The 22,384-nt window shown below is 38.5% G+C and overlaps 2 protein-coding genes across 4 annotated transcripts in view; both read right to left on the bottom strand.

The window, feature by feature from the left end:
- The window catches only part of tpo (thyroid peroxidase), a 32,873-nt gene extending 29,988 nt beyond the window's left edge, over nucleotides 1-2,885 (bottom strand). Inside the window, 1 exon segment of the mRNA XM_040023621.1 lies at nucleotides 2,420-2,885. Within this exon segment, the coding sequence (XP_039879555.1) occupies nucleotides 2,420-2,507 (88 nt within the window). The 5' untranslated portion in view covers nucleotides 2,508-2,885.
- A 5,127-nt stretch (nucleotides 2,886-8,012) lies between these two features.
- Nucleotides 8,013-22,384, bottom strand: part of sntg2 (syntrophin, gamma 2) — a 109,992-nt gene continuing 95,620 nt past the window's right edge. For all 3 annotated transcript variants that reach the window (XM_040023622.1, XM_040023623.1, XM_040023624.1), the window contains 3 exons: nucleotides 11,184-11,276; nucleotides 10,683-10,793; nucleotides 8,013-8,928 (listed from right to left, as the gene is read on the bottom strand). In XM_040023622.1, the coding sequence (XP_039879556.1) occupies nucleotides 8,800-8,928; nucleotides 10,683-10,793; nucleotides 11,184-11,276 (333 nt within the window). In that variant the 3' untranslated portion in view covers nucleotides 8,013-8,799. The remainder of the gene's footprint in view (nucleotides 8,929-10,682; nucleotides 10,794-11,183; nucleotides 11,277-22,384) is intronic.

Below are 22,384 nucleotides of genomic sequence, written 5' to 3'. Positions count from 1 at the left end.
CAGCAGTCAGGATTAAAGAAAAAATGGAAGGGGAATGGTCAAAGGGGTTTCAAGGATGGGGAATGTAAAGTACAAGTGAAAATCTGTAGTTTCTTATTACAGTGCAAAACCGATAGTAATCTGAGTAACAACCACAAGTAAAAAGTAACTAAACTGTTTGACTCACTAACAACATATGAAGGTAGTTAAGCTACAGCCAGTCTTCAAAATATAGTTAAACAACAACAACAACAATCTTTATTTATAGAGCACATTTAAAAACCAGCGGTATACCAAAGTGCTTAACATAAGAGACAGAGAAGTAACACGAGTATTATAAGGCCTTAGCAAAGTATCAAATATACTCACAGGTCAATGCCACTAATACACAGGGGTAATATAAAATGCATATTAGAATAAAAACATAATAAAAGCACAAGCCATAAAGTACAGCAGATTGTTTTGTTCACTTCTGCCACACTGCTTTGTACTAATGTGCAGTACTTTTTAAATATTATGTGGTATTTGAGTCTTTACTTTACTTTAATATTTCAAAATTTAAATATTGATAACTTGAGAACTATCCACATGTGTTTTTAAAACGGTTGATATTTCTAGTTGTTACAAGTGAATTTTCACTGCTTTTCACATACTTAACTAACTTACTTTAAAATAAATAGATGCCATTTTGGAACATTATATTAAATTAAGTAATTTGTCTGGTATTTGGGCGGCACGGTGGTTTGCGTGGGTTCTCCCACGGTACTCTCCTCCCACAGACCAAAGACAGTTAGTGGGGATAGGTTAATTGGAAACACTAAATTGCCCATAGGTGGGAATGCGAGTGTTAGCCATGCGACAGACTGGCGACCTGTCCAGGGTGTACCCTGCCTCTCGCCCTAAGACAGCTGGGATAGGCTCCAGCGCCCCTTAAAAGGACAAACAGAAGCTGGATGGATGGATATTAAATCAAGTAATTTGTCCAGTATTTGCAGTTTTTATTATTAACGTAGCATTCAAAATGTTGGTATTAACAAAATATTAAAATACACTGTAAATCATTTGATTTTAAATGATTAAAATAAGGCAACAAAAGGTGAAAGTGTTCACTTGAGCTTTACGGTGAACAAACATTGTTTGTTTTAATGTAAATGACTCGGTGCAGAATCCTAAATATTTCTGTATCCAGTCAACTTATTTAAGCAGTGCATCAAAAAAATTGAAGAAAAAATACAATAAAATAATTTTCTCTTAAGAAAAATGTGACTTCCCACTGTGATATTGCTTGAATAGAAACTTCTAAGAGGACAGTGCATGGCACATTACTAAAGCTTTGTTTTAACCAGATCTACTGTATCCAACACATCCAGCTCTTTTCTCTGAGGGAGAAAAGCAACTTCAGCACCGACAAAGAATTTGCTACATGAAGACAAAGTTCTGGTGAAAGAAAGCTGATAGTGACCCCAAGGGAGGAGTAATCTTTAAATGATTTCTCAGAAGTAAAAACAAGATGAAACTCTTGGGATGATGTGTGAATGCTCCCTCTCAAGGATCTCTGGGTTAGCCTTGTGATGGTGTCAATCCTCTCGTCCATTGAGCGAATGAATTAGATAAGAGGTTACAAAGACACATGGATGGAGGTTTTTAATGAGATGACTGGGAAAATAATAGAAACGTGGACTGAACCAGCTCCATGCTGGCCAAGTAGCATCCCATCCTTGAGAGCTATGTTTTGACGTTGTTGCACAGTCACTGACCTTAGAACTCATTTAAGGGCACTTAAAAGACCAAAGAACCTATTTCTGAGTAACTTGTGTTATTCCAAAGAGTCCATGTAGCTCAAGTCATGGTCAGGCTTAGCGGTGCCTTTTGGGGCACAATGACCTGAAAATTTAGCACCATTTACTTTGCTTCCATTGAATCCCTCAAGGACTATTTATCCACCCAGTGATAGTGTTCACTGTGTTCTTGTCTGAAGAACTATACTTCAGTACCAAGTAACAATATGTCCTGATACTGATATCATTTAACCCTCATTCTCAGTAATAACTAGAGACACCTACAATATCTCTGCACAGGCTGGTTCATAATAAATGTATTGCACCAGTGAGCAGTATGAATTATATTCTGAAATCTATTTTCTGGGTGAGAAGAAGCTGGTTTCACATACCCCAAATCCTGAAATTATCCTGAAATCATACTTGGTTGATTATAGGTTTCACTCTAATTGTAAGGCTGAAGGAGTTGAAAGCTGCATAAAATGTGCTTTCTTATTCCATTACATACATTATAGCCGTGCCCAAAAAGAACATCAGCCATTTCAGTTCTTCCAGTTCTTCCAGTTCAATTCATGAATTTTATCTAATATTTATAAATGATCAAATATTTTTTATGACAGTTTCAGCAAATACATAAAATGCACAAATAAAAATATACTTACCGGTCAGTGTTTTGACATCATCTGCTGTAAAACTTGGAAGAGAAATGCAGGAAATCATTACAAGACAAAGGCAATGAAAGTATGCCATTCTTACTGTCACCAACAATTCAAGATCTGAGAGCTGTGTTTGTGGTGCAGCGTGCACTTATATACTGAGAAACCTGGGAGCCCAATGCCATGGTTAAGTAAACCAGCTCACACTTGAGTAACTCAGAGACTTGGTGTTTCTCTTGTTCTCACTTGAAGTATTTTTACATTTTTTTTCTCCTTTCTTCTTTTCTTTCTGTTTTTACATCTTTTGTAACAAACGGCTTGAAAATTCAGTGATTTGTGTTCATTTTAAGTGAAGAAACTCTCCTGCTAGAGACGTTGCTCAAAAGTAATTGACTAACAGAACTTTAAGTACAAGGATTATTTTTAATTCTTTATGAAAATCTTTTGCAGTCTGGGACTGTTTGACGTTTTCTCCCTTGAGATGCTCTGCCAGGCCTTTACTGCAGCACCTTCAGTTGCTGCTTTTTTGTGGGTCTCCCTGCCTCCAGTTTTGTATATAATAACTGAAAAGTTGTTCTATTTTGTTGAGATCGGGTCACTGACTTGGGTGCTGAACAGTATCCCATTTCTCAAGAGACTCGGGTTTGTTTTGGGTCATGCACCATGAAGTGCCTTCCTAATCAGGTTTGCATGGTTTGGTTGAATCTGAGCAGAGAGGATACACCTGCACTGCTTCTGTCAGTAGTCACATCATCAGTAAACACCAGCGACCAGCTTCCACTGACAGCCATGCATACACATACCATAACGGTATCTACACTGTGTTTGAGAGATAATGTGGTGGTATGCTGTGGATCATAATCAGGTTTGCTCCTTGCTCTCCCATCATTCTGTTACAAGATAACCGCGGTTTTATTTGTCTACAGCATTTTTCCAGGACTGTGCAGACTCTTTTAGAGGTTTAATGACAAATCTTTCTGGCCTTCCTGTTCTTGAGTGGAAGCAGTGGTTTGCATTTTGTTATAAACTCTCTATATTTCCATTCTTGAAGGCATCTCTTCATTGTAAACCTTGTCAATAATATGTTTACCTACTCGAGAGTGTTCTTTTCTTGGCTTGGCCAGATGTTGTGAAGTTGTTTCTTAACTTCCGTGTTGTTTCAGGCCTTTTACTGTGTTCTTTCTTGAAGACAAGATTTTATATTTTGGCCACTAATAAAGATTTTGCTCTCCCTCTCTGGTTATTTTGTTTTATTCGGGATAATAATAGCCTCCTTTCCTTGCACTGACCTCTTTTTGGACTTCATATTCAAAATTAAATTGAAAAGCTATAAATACAAATGCAACACCTCGAGTCAACTTCAGATACAGAGTCCACTTTATTTGGCATGAAATAGGTGACAGGCCTTGTCATGAAACCCCTTGTCAGTCAAATTTCTGATTTCTTTTTAGCCTCTTTCAATTTTTATTGATAAAATTCCACCACATCTTTGTTGTTTGATTTAAAATCAATTGTGGTGGTGCACAGAGGCAGTCTCTACATTCTCAGTGTGAAAAATGAAGAAGTGCACATTTTTTAATTAAAAAACTTTGGAGGGTGACTACACTTTTTGCAGAAAGATATGATTATATTAGTCAATGGATAAAATGCCCAATATAGGTTTGCAACTTACTTTAAAAATGTAGAGCACTCTGTATCATTTATTTCTTATACTAATTTACTAACTTAATATACTAATAAACTCACCAATTAAACATGAAAGAGGATATAGATATAAGATAAATAGTTTAAATCATTGTAAATGGATGTATCCACATCTCTTTTTTCATAAAGCCATCTCCACAGGGCACCTTTAAACAGAAAAGCAAGTGAAACTCAGCTATATGAACCCCAGTAACAACCACTTATTTAAATAAGATCTCTAAAATGAGTTTCAATTTCCAAAATTAGCAGTTTAGTAGAGATCCATGCTGTTAATATCATAGACATTTTTACAATGATGCTATTCATTTAATCCATATTTTAAAATATCAATCAAAGCTGTTGTGCTGAATGTGTTGGCTGCTTAAACAACATTCAGCAGACTTCCAGAAACACAATATTAAGGTCATCTACGTACATGTGAGGGCTTGTCAGTACCTTTTTATTTATTTTTTTCTTCTGAAATATTATTGTTGTAATAAAAAGTACACAATAATAGCTGCAGTCATTTTTGGCAGATATACGGCCCTGCTTCCTTTTTTCTTTCCGTCCTGCTGAGTATATTTTCAGTTTTATATGCAGTCTGCAGGGAACAGTGACACAGAAAGGTCACGACAGCAGTTCCAAAATTTCCCAGAAAATTTTCCATTACAAATACTCCAGTTAGCACACGGTTTCCAATGCTGCAAGTGGAGCCAACTGTGAGAGTCACGGCCCATTGAAAGTTGAGCTCAGTGCTTGAAATTCATGCTTGACATGTTGCTGATGTAACTCCGTGATGCCGTTTGTGTGTTTAGTGACTTCAGCAGTGAGCTGGAGATCATCTCACCTCTTTTTTTTTTTTTTTTTTTTTTTTTTCCAAACACGGTGGCTGCTTTTATCTTTCAAGCTGTTTAAGCCCAAACTTTTCACTAAATAAATCAGAGCTTGTAGAAGATGAAGCGTGTGCATTCCTTCCACCATAGCCTGATGTATTATCATGCAAATATCCCATTTAATATCTTTTATTCAGTTTTACTGACAGTCCATCTCTAACCGCTGTTGCTTTCTGCAGTTTCCCACTTTCACATCTTTTTAGAATAAAAGCCCAGCAGTAAGCACAAACTCAGTCCTTTTGTTTATTTTTACCTGTAAGTTGCATATATACATAAAACACTTACAGAGGGTGACAGTCAAAACTGAAGCAGCATGCATCAGTATGCAGCCTACCCAAGCCACAGGTTACAGGCGGCCAGTGAAGGTACATTTTTCATTCAGTTCTGTTTAATAATAGAAAATCTCTCGTGTCATCTTCGTAAAACCGAATTTTATTTATTTTTTTATTCAGTATAAAACAGTTTGATGTTAATATCTAATCGATTGCTGTGTGGACCTTGGATTTTTTTTTTTCTAGTAATTATCTAGTAGTATGTTAGTAAAAATAATAAATATTTGCTCCTTTAAAAAAAGTTCTTATTATAGGGTCCTTTTGAATATTTTATCAAACAATATATGATACCAGGTTTAAAATGTATAGCGCAACCACCGGTATCACTGCCATAATCTAAAAACACAGGAAAAAATATCAACTAACAATCTGTCTTTTTTTTTTTTTTTTTTTAAATGATTTAAAAAAAAAAAAAAAAAAAAAAAAAAAAAAACTAACAATCTGTGTCAATAATCCAGTTCAGGCCAAAAGTATGAATCATTACATGAGTGTGTGACATATACACTGTGAGGCCCAAACCTAAACACTCACTTCTGTGTCTTCGAATATAAGGGTTTAACTGTAACTTACTCTGCACATGCTCAGTGGGAAGTGCAGAGTTACTGCAGAAATTCTCAAGGACAAAACTGGTTTTGACAGAAGGAATTTACTTTGTGGATGTACAGTAATTTTATCTGCTGCTTGATGTTTTGCTGACTGTGAATTTTCTTACCTGGAGGCTATCCGTTTAAAAATTTACATGAACAACCTGTGCTGTTATAGGTCTTGCTAGCTAGAATGAAATATTGCAACACAGGTGTCATAATGGGTGTCATGTTAAAAAATGGGAATACTTCACTAGAACTAGCTGTAACGTGGCATTCCAACATTGTGTTTTATCCTTGTTACAATCACTTTAACCTGCATACAGACATCTGTCCACCTATTATATTTTATTTCCTGTCGTGTCTTTACATTGCTGTGCTAGCACAGTAGTAGGAGAGCTTGGAAGTTGGCTTTTGTATTGGTTATTAATTAAATTTGGGGAAAGTCCTCACACTGCGACTGCTGCTACAACCTACGTAGGAATGCAGCATTTCAAGTTGATCGTTGCATTGATGATCAAACTGAACACTGCAGCGTTAAATGAAATAATGATCCACTTGCAACTGAACTGGAATACACAGACGTCATACATACAAGACACAATATTTGGAATTCCAACAAAGAAGAAGATCTATCTAGTTGCGTTACAGCAGCAGAAAGCTAGTTTTTATAATGTGGCTGCTGGCTGTAGTTAATATTGAGGCAAGGAGGATGTACCAGGAAAATGACAGAAAAATGATTACTATCCTGCCCACATGTATTAAATATTTTCCACACCTGCAGTTAATTAAGGTAAGCGAACTGTGGAACTAAATGCCCAAGAGCACACCCATAGCCTTGTCGTTATGATGCACAATGAAAACACAAAAGTCCCTAACAACAATCAGTTTATTTACTATCGTAAAAGGAAGGGTGGGGCAGCAGCACAAAAACATGACCTGACATGTCCTGACTACCACTGTGGAAAACTGAAGGCCTTTTGGAAGAGATGAAAAACCTTAAAGAGACTAAAAGAAGCCCAACTGCCTTCAATTCAACCACTTTAGACTGAGAACACCTACATAGAAAGGTTTAGTCCCTCGCAGCATTGCCTCCAGGACAGGCCCCACCTGTTCTTTTTTCTTTCTTTCTTTTCAAAGAAAGGAAAAAAAAAAGTACATGTGCTGTCATCACTCACCTGTGAGAAGCCAGTGCAAGCTTTTCTCTTCAACGGCACACAAGTAATATATCCTGTTGGGTTCAAACTGCTTGTGACCTGTCGACCAATGTGTATGGAGTTGGAGATGTGGTGTGACAGTTTGAGCAGTGGAAGCAGAACAGCAAAAAGGACAATGGGAATAATTAACTCTGCCCCATAGATGACAAAAATCATTCAATTAACCTGTAAATGAATTAATATGCTGGCTGGAGAACTCCAGACAACTTCACATAAACAAGAAAAGAAAGAAAAACCAACAAAACAAAAACGTCTGGGTTACTATTCCCTGGTTTATTGTGGGTAGCAAAGACAACTGTACCGAGTTAAAGTTCAAGGACCAGGAGACACAGGCTAAAGGAACAGTTTGTAAACAGCTGTCTGTTGACCTTGTACTTGTTGGTATTCTCTGATTGGTGACCTCTTGGTGAAAAGACTCAAGTTACTAACTCACAGAATTAAACTACTCAGTTTAATGAGACTGTGCTGCAGCCCAGTTCAGTTGAAAACAAGTAGTGGAACAGGCTCTTCCAATAAAACGCAGCTACCTGTGCAGCGTTTTCTTTTTGTTTTTGGAAAAGACAGAAAATGTATTTTTGGCGCACAAATGCAGTATTAAGACAGAAATCAGCAGCTGGGCTAGCAGATGCTAAAGTGTGAAAGTAGACACATGTAGACCCACAGGGAGCTTTAACATGCCTCGGATGACAAAGTTGAACTCTGTAAGCGATTTATTGAAAACACAGCAAACATGTTATTTAACACTAAAACCATTACAGAAAGTTGAAGATGCACAGTATTTTCACCATATCAGGATGAGATTCAGAGAAAGAATTTTTTTAAAAAAAAAAGGACTCTAACAATACTGTGAAGCTTAAAATGTTGTTGTTTGCCAGAGAAATGCAACACTCTGGACTTTTGCCTTTTTATTTGATACAAAAGATGGAAACAGTAACACAAACAACTTGCAGTTTATTCCAAACCAGTGAAGTACTGAAGCCTGGCACCAGCGCTGCCTTTGGGAAGTTTCTTTAATTTTAGTCTGGGCCCGTATCAGAGTGCTGTCGAGTCAACTCGGTGGTTATTTGGAGGCTATTATTTTTGCTTTTTATTGTAAGGTGCTTGCGGTACTTTTTCAGACATGACATTACTAGGTAAACCACAGGAAGTTTGGGGGGATTAAAAAAAAACAAAAAAAAAAACAAGAAAAAAAGAGTACGCTTTCTCATCATTGTTGGAAATATCCCTGTCAAAGGCCTGTTTTAATCCTGTATCCCCCTTTGACGGTATCCGCTTCATTTACCCAGCTGAAATTTCTTCAATATTTGTAGGTAGACATGTAGCAAAATTCATTTTTAGGTTTTCTGTTAAACACAGTGGCAGCTACATTTTTTTTTATTTTTTTTATCATAGGTGTTCAGTTTCACTCTGAATAATTATCAAATGGGGGGGGGGGCAAACTGAAGAATGGAAGAACTGTATATCTTTTCCCACTGGATATCTCTAGTTGTCTAAAAGTGAAACCTCATCTTTCCTTCAGTAGATCTGACATTACCCACTTCAAGAGTCTTTTACAAAGATGTCTTTTTCAGAAGTCCATACAAAAATAGCAAGAACAAGATATACATATCAATGGGCTCTGTGCATAAAATACTGCTGATTTGCCTCAGGTGCACATCACGATGAGGACGTGTCTTCTTAACTGTTCGTGTAATTTCCAAGGAAGCTTTGACTGCACATAAAGAGAGGGTCCATGGAGGCCACTTTGGCAGCGATAAAAGAATGTATACAGTGGAGGACGGCTGTCAGATTAGCAAACTCCAGCTCCTGAAAAGCACACGTCAAGGACAAGAGACGCACTGATTAGTCGGTTATGTTCACAATCCAAATCACAGTATTTAAAAAAGTTAACAGGTAATTGTGGTTTATTAACTCATTCACTGCCATTGACGTCTATAGACGTCAATTGAAAAACTTACGTTGACTGCCATTGACGTCTATAGACGTCAATTACGTTTTTCAATGGGAGGGGCTAGAATACAACCTCGGGCAGCTTGTCAGTGAATATCAGACTTGCATTCATGGTTTGCGCACGTAAGGGATTGCGCAGTGAGACAAAAATGTGGTGCATGTCTTGTTGTGTGCCCTTGCATCCCGGAAAGTGTTATAATGATTACCACACAAAAGTGAATTATTCATTGTGAATAAATGTTTCACTATGTACATTTTATTTTTTCATATATTTGTAAATAAATTGTTTTGATAAAACATAACATTTCTCAGTGTTATTTCTGTTTTATAGAAGTGAAAAACTATTTTATATGTTAGAGGTGTCACAAAGCAAGAAATATTAGTGTCAAGGGCACTTTTCTGCTTGAAATGTATTTTTCACAAAAAGCTCGTTTTCTCCCTTTTTTTGGTCAAAACAGGCATTTTTGGTGGAACCCACCTCTCTTCTACAGCTGATTACTGAAGAATGGAAAATGGTAGAAACAAGCTTTTTTTTTTTTTTTTGGATGAAAGAAGAGAGTCTGTTCTTCATTTTGGTAGGTTCAGCGTTTATATGATCATAACACACAGTTTTCTGTGGCTCTTCAAAAATGAGTAAAAATGCTCAAAAACCCTGGCAGTGGCGAGTTACCTGATTTGAAAATGGCTGGCAGTGAATGAGTTAATTTGGCAGTTGTGGCTGATGCTATCTGCACTCTGCACATCTGTCACAATACAAGGAGTTGCACAAGAGAATGATAACAGTGTATGTCAGGGTAACTAGCTTCTTCCAGCAAGATTTATATGCAGCCAGGTCATATTTAGATAATGACATTTTTTTTTTTTTCCTGGTACATCACTAGAGTGGATTGATGTGATTAAAGTTCAGTCATTCAGCTTAAATTCAAGAGGTCTAACAAATGTAAGGCAATAATGCATTAAAAAAAATACTAATCAACAATCTGGTCCACTGTTAAAACGAGGGAATCAACTGGCAACACTGAAAGACCTGAACGACAAGAGCGCTCTCACTCTTGTCAAAGTCTGCAATCAAGAGACACTTTCAGGTAAATACAGAGGTGTAAACCACCGGCTACAATCAAGACCAAGAAGGCCAGATTAGAGTTTGTCAGAAAACATCTAAAAGAACCTGCAAGGTGCTGAAATAAAAACCCTTTAGACGGACGAAACAAAGACTATGTTAAAGTGGCTGCAGGAAACACAGCAGTTTGTGCTCACGGGTTCTAGACTTCTGACACTGGCTTCAGAGAATGTTCATCCAAGTATTGAAGAAAGATTCTTGAGTCCTTACAAGTCTGTCCAATTACTTAGGCTCCCATTTTCAGAGTTTCACATGTATAAAAATGGCCGTAACTCCTAAACAGTTAATAAAATATGTGAGTTAAACCACTTAAATAAAGCTAAAAGTCTGCAGTTTAATCACATCTTGACTATTTGATTTATGCACTGTGCTACAGAGGCAGAGACTAATTAGAAATCCCGCAATTCGAGTCACTAGTGTAAAAGAACCCAACTAGAATTAAACAAGTACATTTAATTTTATTAAATTGGGGCAAGAAATGTTTTATTACCTTCATTTCTATCTGCTTGCTTTCGGGATTCTTAAAAAGGAGCTTTACCCTGGTTTTCCCGTCGTCAGAGGAGCCTTTAAGTTGAGAGAACTTGTATCGCCACAGTATTGTCTACAAGGGAAGGATAAAAAACACAGCAGAGGGGTTTAAATAATGAGCACAACAGGCTGCATGATCAGGAAATGTCATTTTAATGTGCAGTTTGAGGAAGCACAGCGGACCATCTTTAAAGTTATTTTATGATGGATTTTAACCAGTGCAGAGCTGCTAAATTAAACTCAAACTGTCATTTTAATAACAGCATACTATTCTTGTAGATATAAAAGTCTTAATGGAAGAAATTAATTTGTGCAAAATGTTAAATTTAGCATCTTTTCCCCTCCAATAGCTACGATTAGAGCCTAAGCAAACATCAGTAAGGAGATTTTGAACTGTCATCTCAAAACTAAGAACAGTTGAAGCAGTATGCCAACAAGAATTGTGAACTCGGTAAAATGTCACCTTTGAAGTGCTTTCAGAGCAGGTGAAGCCTGATGCAAAATCTATGGTGAAGCACAGCACATTCCCCTGGCTGCTGCACATGTAGCTTTTGGACTGGTGAGAGAGAATTGACATCCATTAACAAACTGGCTGACACATTTTGTGCATTACATTGCTGTACAAAGGTACTTAATACCGCTCTGCATTAGCATCCACAGCCTTGCATCGAACCCAGAGAGGAATGGTAGTCTTGCATGCATTCACAGCAGTACCCTGAATACATTTGTAGTGTAGATAAATAAATAACCTGCTTAGCATTCACCATACATCTGTGTAAACCTTCCATTATACTGTTTTTATGACAACACAAAGTATGCTTTACTTTCCAGCAGCTGTTTTGATTTGTTATGCTTTGAAAAGCACAGGTGTAACTAATCCAATTAGCAATGGCTGTGTTCCATTTAGCTGTGCCAGAATGATCATGTTCAAGGTTAATGTTGCATTCACTGACATTCACTACACCCAAGTGTCACATGACAAAATGTCCACTGTAAGAAATGTGTACAAGAATGTTAGAGTATTTGATAAAAGTTCAGAGTATGGATTCAGTTTAATTTTATTTTCTCGATGTCAGCTGACAACAACAATCACGTCAGTGCAATTTTTACTTTTATGTTCCATGAAGCAAATCTGCTCCACCACACCTCAATGTGTGCAACTGGATTGAGATCTGGTGCCTGTGACATGGACCACATCCAAATTCTGACCCTGCCACAACAGAAATCGAAACTCATCGGAACATTCAACTTTTTTTATTCTACAGCACCAAATCGCAACAACAGTCGCCTCATGGCACTTTATATGGTAGACCCCTATAATACAGACAGAGAAAAACCCAGCAATCATATGACGCCCTATGAGCAAGCACTTTGGCAACAGTGGGAAGGAAAAACTCCCCTTTTAACAGGAAGAAAACTCCAGCAGAACCAGGCTCAGGGAGGGGCGGCCAGGATAGGAGACATGCTGTGGAAGAGAGCCAGAGATTTATAACAAGCATGATTCAATGCAGAGAGGTCTATTAACACATAGTGAGTGAGAAAGGTGACTAAAGCAGAAATACACAATGCATCATGGGAATCCCCAAAAACGCTACAACTATTGCAGCATAACTGAAGATGGGCAAACACTGTGCAATTTTTTTTTCTTTTCTTCTTTTTTTTTTTCCCCAGTCGCGTTATTCAGCTTCTGCTCAAACTGTGCGTGTAACCTTCATGTTATGGACACAGAAAATCTGTCGCTCGCTCTCCCTCTCTGTCTTTCACTCACACAGACACGCACACCACCACCATCAACTTTGCAAAATTGCTAATGAAAAACATTGATCAGGCAGCTGTGATTGAGCAGCAATGTCCATCCAATTATTTTCACGGTTGTTGTGGTCGTGATCATTTTGTGAGGCCACATCGAAAAGGCTCAGATGAGCTTGCCAAAGTTCTACAAGTTGTGCCTCCATCGCTTGTGTCCAGATCGCACGCTGCACTGCCGTGCTGCTCCGTCTTTTCACTTTCATTTCTGTGTTTGCGTGTGCGCAGTGTGAGAGGCTGCGGTGACACCCTCAAGTCGGCCGACAGGATTTCAAACAGGTTTGATTTTCTTACGACCAAGATTGATGATCGGGAGCTGGTCGTGAGGTGTTAATCGCTTCTCGTTACCCCACGTATACTACACGATGCACGACACACGATGAAGGCGAAACTTGGGCCGATCACCAAAACGGCTCACGACTCAAAAATCGGCTAAAAATGAGCCAAAAATTGCACAGTGTATGCCCAACATAAGGGAGGATTCAGGGACACCTGATCCAGCCCTAACTATATGATTATAGTTATGACTGACTAACTATACTACTTTTTCTAGTCTTCTATTGTCCAATTGTGGTGAGCCAGTGTGAATCGAAGCTTCGGTTTCCTGTGCTTAGTTAACAGCAGTGGCACCTTGTGTGGTCCTCTGCTGCTGCAGCCAATCTGCTTCAAAGTTTGATGTGTTATTCATTCCTAGATGGTCTTCTGCATACCATGGCTGGGTTGCAACAAGTGGTTGTTGGATATTTCCTTTTTGGGGGACTTTTTTTCTCTTTTTGTTTGTTTGGACCATTCTCTGTAAACACAGGAATGGCTGTGTGGGGAAAAGTCCCAGAAAACGAGCTGTTTCTGAAAGAAACACACCAAGTTGCTGCCAATGGATTGGCTCATTTGTGTAACAAGCATTTGAACAGTTATGCCTAACAAACATTTATGCCGTTGAATGTATATACTGTGAGGTGAAGAGTCTACAGCAGTAAAGTGAACTATAAGCAAGGTTTTCTTGATCCTTGAATTATGTGGGTATAAGAAAAAATACATTTAGTCTAATTTAATCTACTTTTTTCCAACTCACAATGTTAAAACAAGCAGATGTACGCCAATGAAACATTGCTGTTATTTGGATCCTCATACAAACAGCATGTTCTAATTGTATGATGGACTCATTGTGAGTATAAAACTGTTATATATTTCATCAGTCATACATCATAGGCATTTCCCATGTGTAGAGCTCTTGTGAAAGTCTGACATGTTAGGCTGGCAATATCTGATAAGAAGAGCAAATCTGTTTTTGAAATGTATTTATTTATTAATTTTGGTCTAGAGCTGTTGGCACACCCAGCATCCTGTGCAGCGTTCTGATAATGTCAAGACACATGACACGGGAAATCTATTTTAAAGGGTATAAATTTTTAACATTCATTTTCCTGCTGGAACACAAACAAGCATGTGTTTTCCAATTCTTTTCACGCAAATCTTTTGAAAGCACTGATGTGTAAGCTTTTCAGCCTCTGCGGAGCATTATGCCTCAAAAGGCTTCTCTTGCCTCACGACTTCATTTTTCGATTGTGCGGTCCACTCAGTTGGAATGGTAAGAAGTGTATTCTGATTTTTGTATTTGTGCTATATTTTTGTTTTATGTCCATAGACAGCAGGGGCATGGTGATTTTAATTATACAGTGCAGTGTGCAGAGAAAGTGGCAAGGGACTGTACAGTCCTTTTACTGAAAGTGTTTTGTGCTCACAGACCTCAACCGCCCTGTCTTTAGTGGTGTCGTGAATTCAGCTGTGAAAGGAATGGGGTGAAAAAATGAAGAAAAAAGGAAACCCACAATAGCAGGCTTCTTTCTGTCACCAAATGTAAGACTCTGTTGTGACACGGTGAGCAGTGACTACACTTCACTAATTGGAAAGGATTTTTCTGAGGGAATTAGCAACATGAAATATTTGTAAAGAAAATCTCCTTAAGTCTGACAGAAGTAGGAGCATGTGTGTAGAAGGGAAAGAAAACACAGGACACAGGGAACGCTCACAAGTGTGAAGATCTGCTGTGTCTTTCATAATTGATCATAAAGGGTGTCGAGGAGATTAAAAAGAAGGGGGCAACGAAGACCGTGAAGGATGCAGATGCACTTTCTTAACCACTAAAAAGGTGCTAAATACGTACCACAAACAGCTCCAGCCTGAGGCAACGTTTAGCTCACATCTGACCACACCCTGTGTCACTGTGAGGGTAAGTGTACTTAAGTGACCACACCTAACAGAGATGTCGCCGTGTACTGCCCTCACACAATGTACAACACAGAGATCGAGGAGAACAGGTTGTGTTGACGCAAGCTGTTCTCACAAGCAGATATGTTAAAAATGTCTGAGCTTTTGAGAATTTGGAACACCATCAGGACGAACTTCCATGTTTGCTGACGAGCATGAAATGTATTTGCTACTTACACTAAATCAAGATGAACTTTTCTAACATTATATGAAACTGAACACAAGGTTGTTTATTCAATGGCTGCATGCCTTCTAACAGGAAGCTGTTAAATACAAAAATTACCGAGCTAAGGCGATGGTGACAGGTGTTTTTTCTATTGTAACCAAAACAAATGGAATCCACCCTGAACTGACCCCACCCTCTACACATCAGTGACTAGAAGAACGTCACGTGCTGGACGACAGCCAGGCACATGGGCTGGTGTCAAGCTGCTTATGTGATGTGTCACTGCCTATTGCTTCTCAAAGACTTCCACTGTTTAAAAGGGAAACAAGTTGGGTTAGTTGGCTTTTAGAACAACATATCTAAACAATGAGTGGATTTGCAATAAAGGCTGTTCGGGGTGGATTTTCATGACTAATTGGCTAAGGCTATATACTCAATGATATTAAGCCTTAGCTTTATTTGATGCTAATTAGCAAATGTTAACATGCAAATACACAAACTGAAGATAAACATGTAAAACATTATACTGTATTTCACTGCAATTGCAAACAGAAAGTAAACAAAAAATATTTTAAGAACAAAAATACAAATTTTTCTAAGAATTCATGCTCATTAAAAAAGACTTTTCAGTGACCTGCAGCATGTTTTTTTTTTAACCCCACACTGAGGAAAGTAACTTGTAACATTCACCAACAGTTTGAATGTATTGAATGTCGTAGCTGCACATAAAGTGTTAATTTGAAAATCCTCGGTGACATGTTTCTCAAGTTGACAAGATTTTAAGAAAGAAAATATATAAATCAGTTATCATCAACATCAGGTGCCTAAAGTAACACTTGATTATTTTGATAGATTAATATAAAAATATTCAGAAATGCCAAATCCTGGGTCATTACCCAAATGTAAAATTTGAACAGCTGATACAGTGCAGCTGTTCTGGGTTTTTTAATTATTGCTTTTAAACTCTCTTTATGTTTTAAATATTCAGCCAACATAAAAGTGCTGTGAGACCATATAGAAACGTCTTCCACTCCCCGCTGTACATCGTTCATGTCAACAGGCCGATATCGGTTAATATCAGGCAACAGAAAATGCCCCCAAAATTTTATCGTTATTATTGTGGAAATTATGATCAGATGAAAAGCTCTTGAAGCAGGTAGAAAAAAAAAAAAAAAAAAAAAAAAAAGACAATGCACTTAAAGAGGACAAGTGCACCACCTACAGGGAAACACAGAGCTTGCAATATTCATCACCTGCAAGGAAACTTAAGTTTTACATTTTTTTTTACCCCTTCTAAACAATGAGTTGTATTGTTCTCTTGACCTCAGACATGCTGATGTTTGAATCACGAAATTTCAAATTTAGATGCATCACTCCCGTTGCCACTGATTTTCAGTCCACTTCTTTCCTTAAGAACAGCTTCTTGACAGCCACACTAGAGCATTACTGATGAGCTTCAGTGAAAAGTAAATGGTCAGATGCATTTCACAGATTCTGTGTCAGGTCTTTGCTTTATCTTTTCCCATTTATTTATTTTTTCCTAGGGACGTAACTTCATCTGCTGTCGTTAATATGTTTTGGGGTTTCTTTTGTTTTGTTTCTTTTAGGCCTGACCACTTCTCCAGTTTCTGCCATTCTTTAAGGAAACGCTTCACATCATGTCAAGATATGCCATGTTTCCGGCTAATAGAGCTTTAGGAGTCACACTGATGGTGCAAAATTACTATTTTGTGCCTGTCAAACTGTTATCGTTGGCATTTTTTTGCATAGTCAAGTAAAGAAATGAGAAAAATACAGGGAGTGCAGAATTATTAGGCAACGTCCTTTCCTTTGGCAAAATGGGTCAAAAGAAGGACTTGACAGGCTCAGAAAAGTCAAAAATAGTGAGATATCTTGCAGAGGGATGCAGCAGTCTCAAAATTGCAAAGCTTCTGAAGCGTGATCATCGAACAATCAAGCGTTTCATTCAAAATAGTCAACAGGGTCGCAAGAAGCGTGTGGAAAAACCAAGGCGCAAAATAACTGCCCATGAACTGAGAAAAGTCAAGCGTGCAGCTGCCAAGATGCCACTTGCCACCAGTTTGGCCATATTTCAGAGCTGCAACATCACTGGAGTGCCCAAAAGCACAAGGTGTGCAATACTCAGAGACATGGCCAAGGTAAGAAAGGCTGAAAGACGACCACCACTGAACAAGACACACAAGCTGAAACGTCAAGACTGGGCCAAGAAATATCTCAAGACTGATTTTTCTAAGGTTTTATGGACTGATGAAATGAGAGTGAGTCTTGATGGGCCAGATCGATGGGCCCGTGGCTGGATTGGTAAAGGGCAGAGAGCTCCAGTCCGACTCAGACGCCAGCAAGGTGGAGGTGGAGTACTGGTTTGGGCTGGTATCATCAAAGATGAGCTTGTGGGGCCTTTTCGGGTTGAGGATGGAGTCGAGCTCAACTCCCAGTCCTACTGCCAGTTTCTGGAAGACACCTTCTTCAAGCAGTGGTACAGGAAGAAGTCTGCATCCTTCAAGAAAAACATGATTTTCATGCAGGACAATGCTCCATCACACGCGTCCAAGTACTCCACAGCGTGGCTGGCAAGAAAGGGTATAAAAGAAGAAAAACTAATGACATGGCCTCCTTGTTCACCTGATCTGAACCCCATTGAGAACCTGTGGTCCATCATCAAATGTGAGATTTACAAGGAGGGAAAACAGTACACCTCTCTGAACAGTGTCTGGGAGGCTGTGGTTGCTGCTGCACGCAATGTTGATGGTGAACAGATCAAAACACTGACAGAATCCATGGATGGCAGGCTTTTGAGTGTCCTTGCAAAGAAAGGTGGCTATATTGGTCGCTGATTTGTTTTTGTTTTGTTTTTGAATGTCAGAAATGTATATTTGTGAATGTGGAGATGTTATATTGGTTTCACTGGTAAAAATAAATAATTGAAATGGGTATATATTTGTTTTTTAAGTTGCCTAATAATTATGCACAGTAATAGTCACCTGCACACACAGATATCCCCCTAAAATAGCTAAAACTAAAAACAAACTAAAAACTACTTCCAAAAACATTCAGCTTTGATATTAATGAGTTTTTTGGGTTCATTGAGAACATGGTTGTTGTTCAATAATAAAATTATTCCTCAAAAATACAACTTGCCTAATAATTCTGCACTCCCTGTACTGTGTTTTTGCTTTTTTTTTTATGCTTGAGGTTCAGTAGCTCAGGCAAGTAAACAACCAAACAAATAAACTTTTCTCAAAAAATGGTCAAGTACAAGAGGTGGACTGAAAATGAGGGAACAAACAGCCAATGTCCAAAGAAAACCTTTGAAAAACCCTGTTCAAGACCATATTTACCAAAACAGTCATGTATTTGTGGACAGGCCAAAGTAAGACAGGTTCTGCATAATCCTAACATAACCCATGACTCTAACATGCTTGGTGATATTTCAGCTTATAGCATACAGCACAAGTGAAATATGACAACTTTACTGCTAATCCTGAGTTAAAAGACCCCCATTGGTGCCATGATGGGTTTCATCACCTCCAAATAACCAAAAGATTAAAAATGTGTTAGAGGACATACGCTGGGCAGTTTTGTCTGTTATACCCTGTACTCATACCCATCAGCAGTGTTTATGTAATGCCCTGATCCAGTCAGTTTGAAGGTTAGTATACGTTGGATTCTGCTGAGTGCTCCTCAGAAACCACAGGAGGCTCGCCTAATTGGCTGGAGAACAGAGATTCACAGGCAAATTGAAACCCTTCATCACTTTCATTGGCTTCCCAAAGGACAGTGTCCCACATTTGCATCATTAAAGACTGAAAAAATGCTACATTACCATATTTATGTTTGGTTTCATACTAATAGGGAGGGAAACTGCCCATGCAGCCTCACCTTGGTCAGAAGCATTGAGTATATAAAGTGTTTCAATGCCCTGTCCAAACTGCCAAAGAGAGAGGTTACCTGTATTCATAATGCCATTCAAATACATGCAGAAATGTTGGGCATCAATCAGCGGTTTGACATCAGATTGCATTGTTAGAGATGTGTGTCAGTCTAGTTGTTTAGCCTGGATTTCAGGCTGTCCTGAATGTCACTCGCAATTTGACAATTGACACTGATGTTACATCAAGAGCGGATTCAGCCAATCATTAGCTGGCAAAGAGCTGACTGTGTGACTGCAGCATCAAACACCCCTGCATATTATCGCTCCCCTTTGAAGCTAATGTCTGGCACAGCAGAGGAACGGGATATTGTTAAAGCAAAGAAGAGAGAATGAAATCAGGTCTATTCTTCATCCGTCCTGCAGTTTGGGTTTGCTTCTGTGCTGGAAAAACACGGCCAGTTAATGTACGAATGTGTCCATGCCTTTTGATGTCGACCGCAAGCAAATACATTAACATTCACAGAACTTCCTGACTGTCTTCCCTTTGCTTGTGTACCCCTTTGTCAGCCTACTGTACTGGTCACATCAATCATGTAGCACAGGCTGCATAGAGGACACGAAACCTGGACAATCAAATTAATGCCCTGCATCTTAAGCACCCGCCGCCAAGTTAACAATTTAATCTTTGTATGGCTCTACTCAATAGGACACATTTCACCCACAAATCATCTGCCATTAACATTGTTATTTATAATAATGATATTATGTTATTGAAACTTGGCAACTATCAGCTGCATACAGCAGGATCTTTAACATGTATGAATGAATGATCAGTAATTGACCCTTCTGGATTACTGCATATAATATTCACTGTTCTCTGCATGCATTATTTCAATGCAAATAATTGCCTGGTGAGTGCCGTCTTCCTTATTTAGTTACAATTTCTATGTCCAAGTTACTTCTGAAACAATGGATCCTTGATTTCAGACAGAAGCAGACAGAGCAAGCTTCACATTTCTTGACAGTAATTACATACTTTTCACAAGTAGATTTTTTTTAAGCTTTTAAAATGCAAAGATAACATCTGCATGAGTTGGTTGAAAACTGCCTCTGGCTGACTATTATCTTTTTCTCAACATTGCAGTGCCCATTTCTGAGCCAGAGTTGCCCTGATGCCTTTCTCCAGGTTTGAGAACTGAACATAACAGAAGGTTACACAGCACAAGGTTCTATTTTTATGAGAAATATTTGTAAAATCAGCAGGCTGAATCATTCTTTAATTTATTTTCCTGCTGCCAGTCTTTCTCTGTGGATATAGATAGAATCTGTTCGAGATTAATGCGCAAGATTAGACAATATTTCCAGATAATACAGCACAGAAACCCTGTAAAACAGGTCTTAAATTTGGAGCTAATGGTTTGTTCTACATGAGCAGTACACAACAAATAACATCGGCATTGAGGACTGATCCTCTGAAATGGTATTTTCAACAGTCCTCTGGTTCAATTTAACAGTAAACAGCCAATCAAAACTGTTACCTTCATCGTTGAATAGCTTTGCAGCACAGTCGTGTCAAATAACCGACTAACCACAGACGCAAAGCAGTAACCAAGCTTCCAAAGAATTTTGTTTTGAAAGTCCAGAGTGCCACAGAAATAATTCTAAACTCTGATAGTTTCCATAGCTCGCTTTCACAAAGTGGTGTAGGCAGAAAAGTCTTAAACGTAACACTAGATCAACACTTTATGTAAACATGGGGCCAATAAATGTGCTGTTTAAACCATAACTTAAACCTCTATAACGTATACCTCTGACCTTTGTTTGTAGAAAGGTTGACTCAAGGTGGCCTGAGAAATGCAAGTTTACACTGGCCTGCAGGGATGAGCTACTGCTGCAAAGCTATAAATCTAACAGCTGTAAGGGTTGTTGTTTTTTTTTTTTAATCAAAAACATATTTATAAATAGTTGCACTGATTTTATTTTTAACAAATTTTAACAACACATGCCTGTTTTAAAGCAGCATAGAGTGCGATATTATTTTATCGTAATACAATATCTTTTAAAGTTGATTTTAAGCGCGATATTCTATAAAGCACAGTGAACCGGCTCTAACCGAGCCAGTCTGTATCTCCCACGGTTCGATTGTTGGCTTTTTATTTTTTGTGCGATGCACAGTGCCTGAAGACATTACAGTCTGGCCTGTTTGGATAGTGCAGCGCCCACAGAGCCTCGCATGAGCTCAGTGTGCTCTGATCTTCTAACTGTAACAGCAAAGTCAAACGCATGAATTAAATATTTTGTTCAGTGATTCTCCTTGTTACAATGACAGCGTGTTTGGGGTCACAAGAGTGCTTTAACTCAGCGCTCTCTCCAATCGTGCACATGTGAACATGGAAAGTGCAAAAAAGTGTTAAATACAAACATTGTTGGGTTGGAGCAGTTGATTTTATGCCCCCCCCCCCCCCCCCCCCCCCCCCAGCATACATGCTGAAGGCCTGATGCCATACATTTATTCCCTTCTTTGTGACTGATAGCACATTTATGGTGGCTGCCATGAGCACTGAACTGGGTTTTTCTACTTGGAAGCATCCGATCCAGTGTTTTGAAGACAGGTCCAGATGCATCCTTCTGAAAGGCTTAGGGGTGCAATATGATGTGCAGCTCCAAACCACCAATTTTGTTCATATTGTTCAAAGTATTCTGTTGTGAAACTGAACTAACCCATTTTGAAATGCTTGTATAGATAAAAAAAATGAATCTCATCTTTGTGGTTTATCCAGCTAATACCGGTTTCAGAAGTAACACCCCAGAGCGTATGGTTTGTGTGAGGTGGCACTGAACAAAGAGTAGCATATAAGCCTGCAAAGCTGCTGTGGTTAATGCCATCGGTCCATTATGCTGTGAATCAACATTGTTAGGGTCAAATTTCAGGTTATTTCAGCTAGGTAGAAATGCAAGGCAAAAACTTATTGACCCAAAATGTATATTTCTTTACATTGTTCCAAGTTAAAGCCTTTTGACTTGAAATAAATTAAAGGGAAGAGTTCCCTCAACTCCTCAAGGCTTTGTGAAAAGTATAGAGGCCCTGTCTCGCTGCAAAATATGTTGGTCCACAGAGAAAACTTAGCTTCACTACAAAGGCACTTAAAGTGTGAGCTAGCTATATTTTCATGGCAAATTGTAGGGGTGGGACTGGTCATTCTGAGAACTCGGGGTTCCCTTTTCATTTTGCTAACATATGGTTAACGCAGTGAGAGTTTGGGTTTATTTTAATTAAACCCATGACATTTTCACCTAGAGAAGCAGGGAAATCGAAGTCATTATGAAAATACGAGGAAACAAAGTCTTAAGAAATCTGAAATTACCTTTGCCTCTGACAACCAGCAAAGACGTAGTTTAGATCCTGCCCATTCAACACTCATTCACATTCAGTATCTAAGCAAATGGATTACACAATACTTACATAATGGGATTGTTACAACCCTCAGGAGACCTTTTTATTCTGAAGAAAAAATATGCATAATAAAAACTT

The sequence above is a fragment of the Simochromis diagramma genome, unplaced genomic scaffold, assembly GCF_900408965.1.
Source record: "Simochromis diagramma unplaced genomic scaffold, fSimDia1.1 OVJJ01000303.1, whole genome shotgun sequence".
NCBI lineage: Eukaryota > Metazoa > Chordata > Actinopteri > Cichliformes > Cichlidae > Simochromis > Simochromis diagramma.
This window is presented reverse-complemented; position numbering and strand designations above follow the sequence as displayed.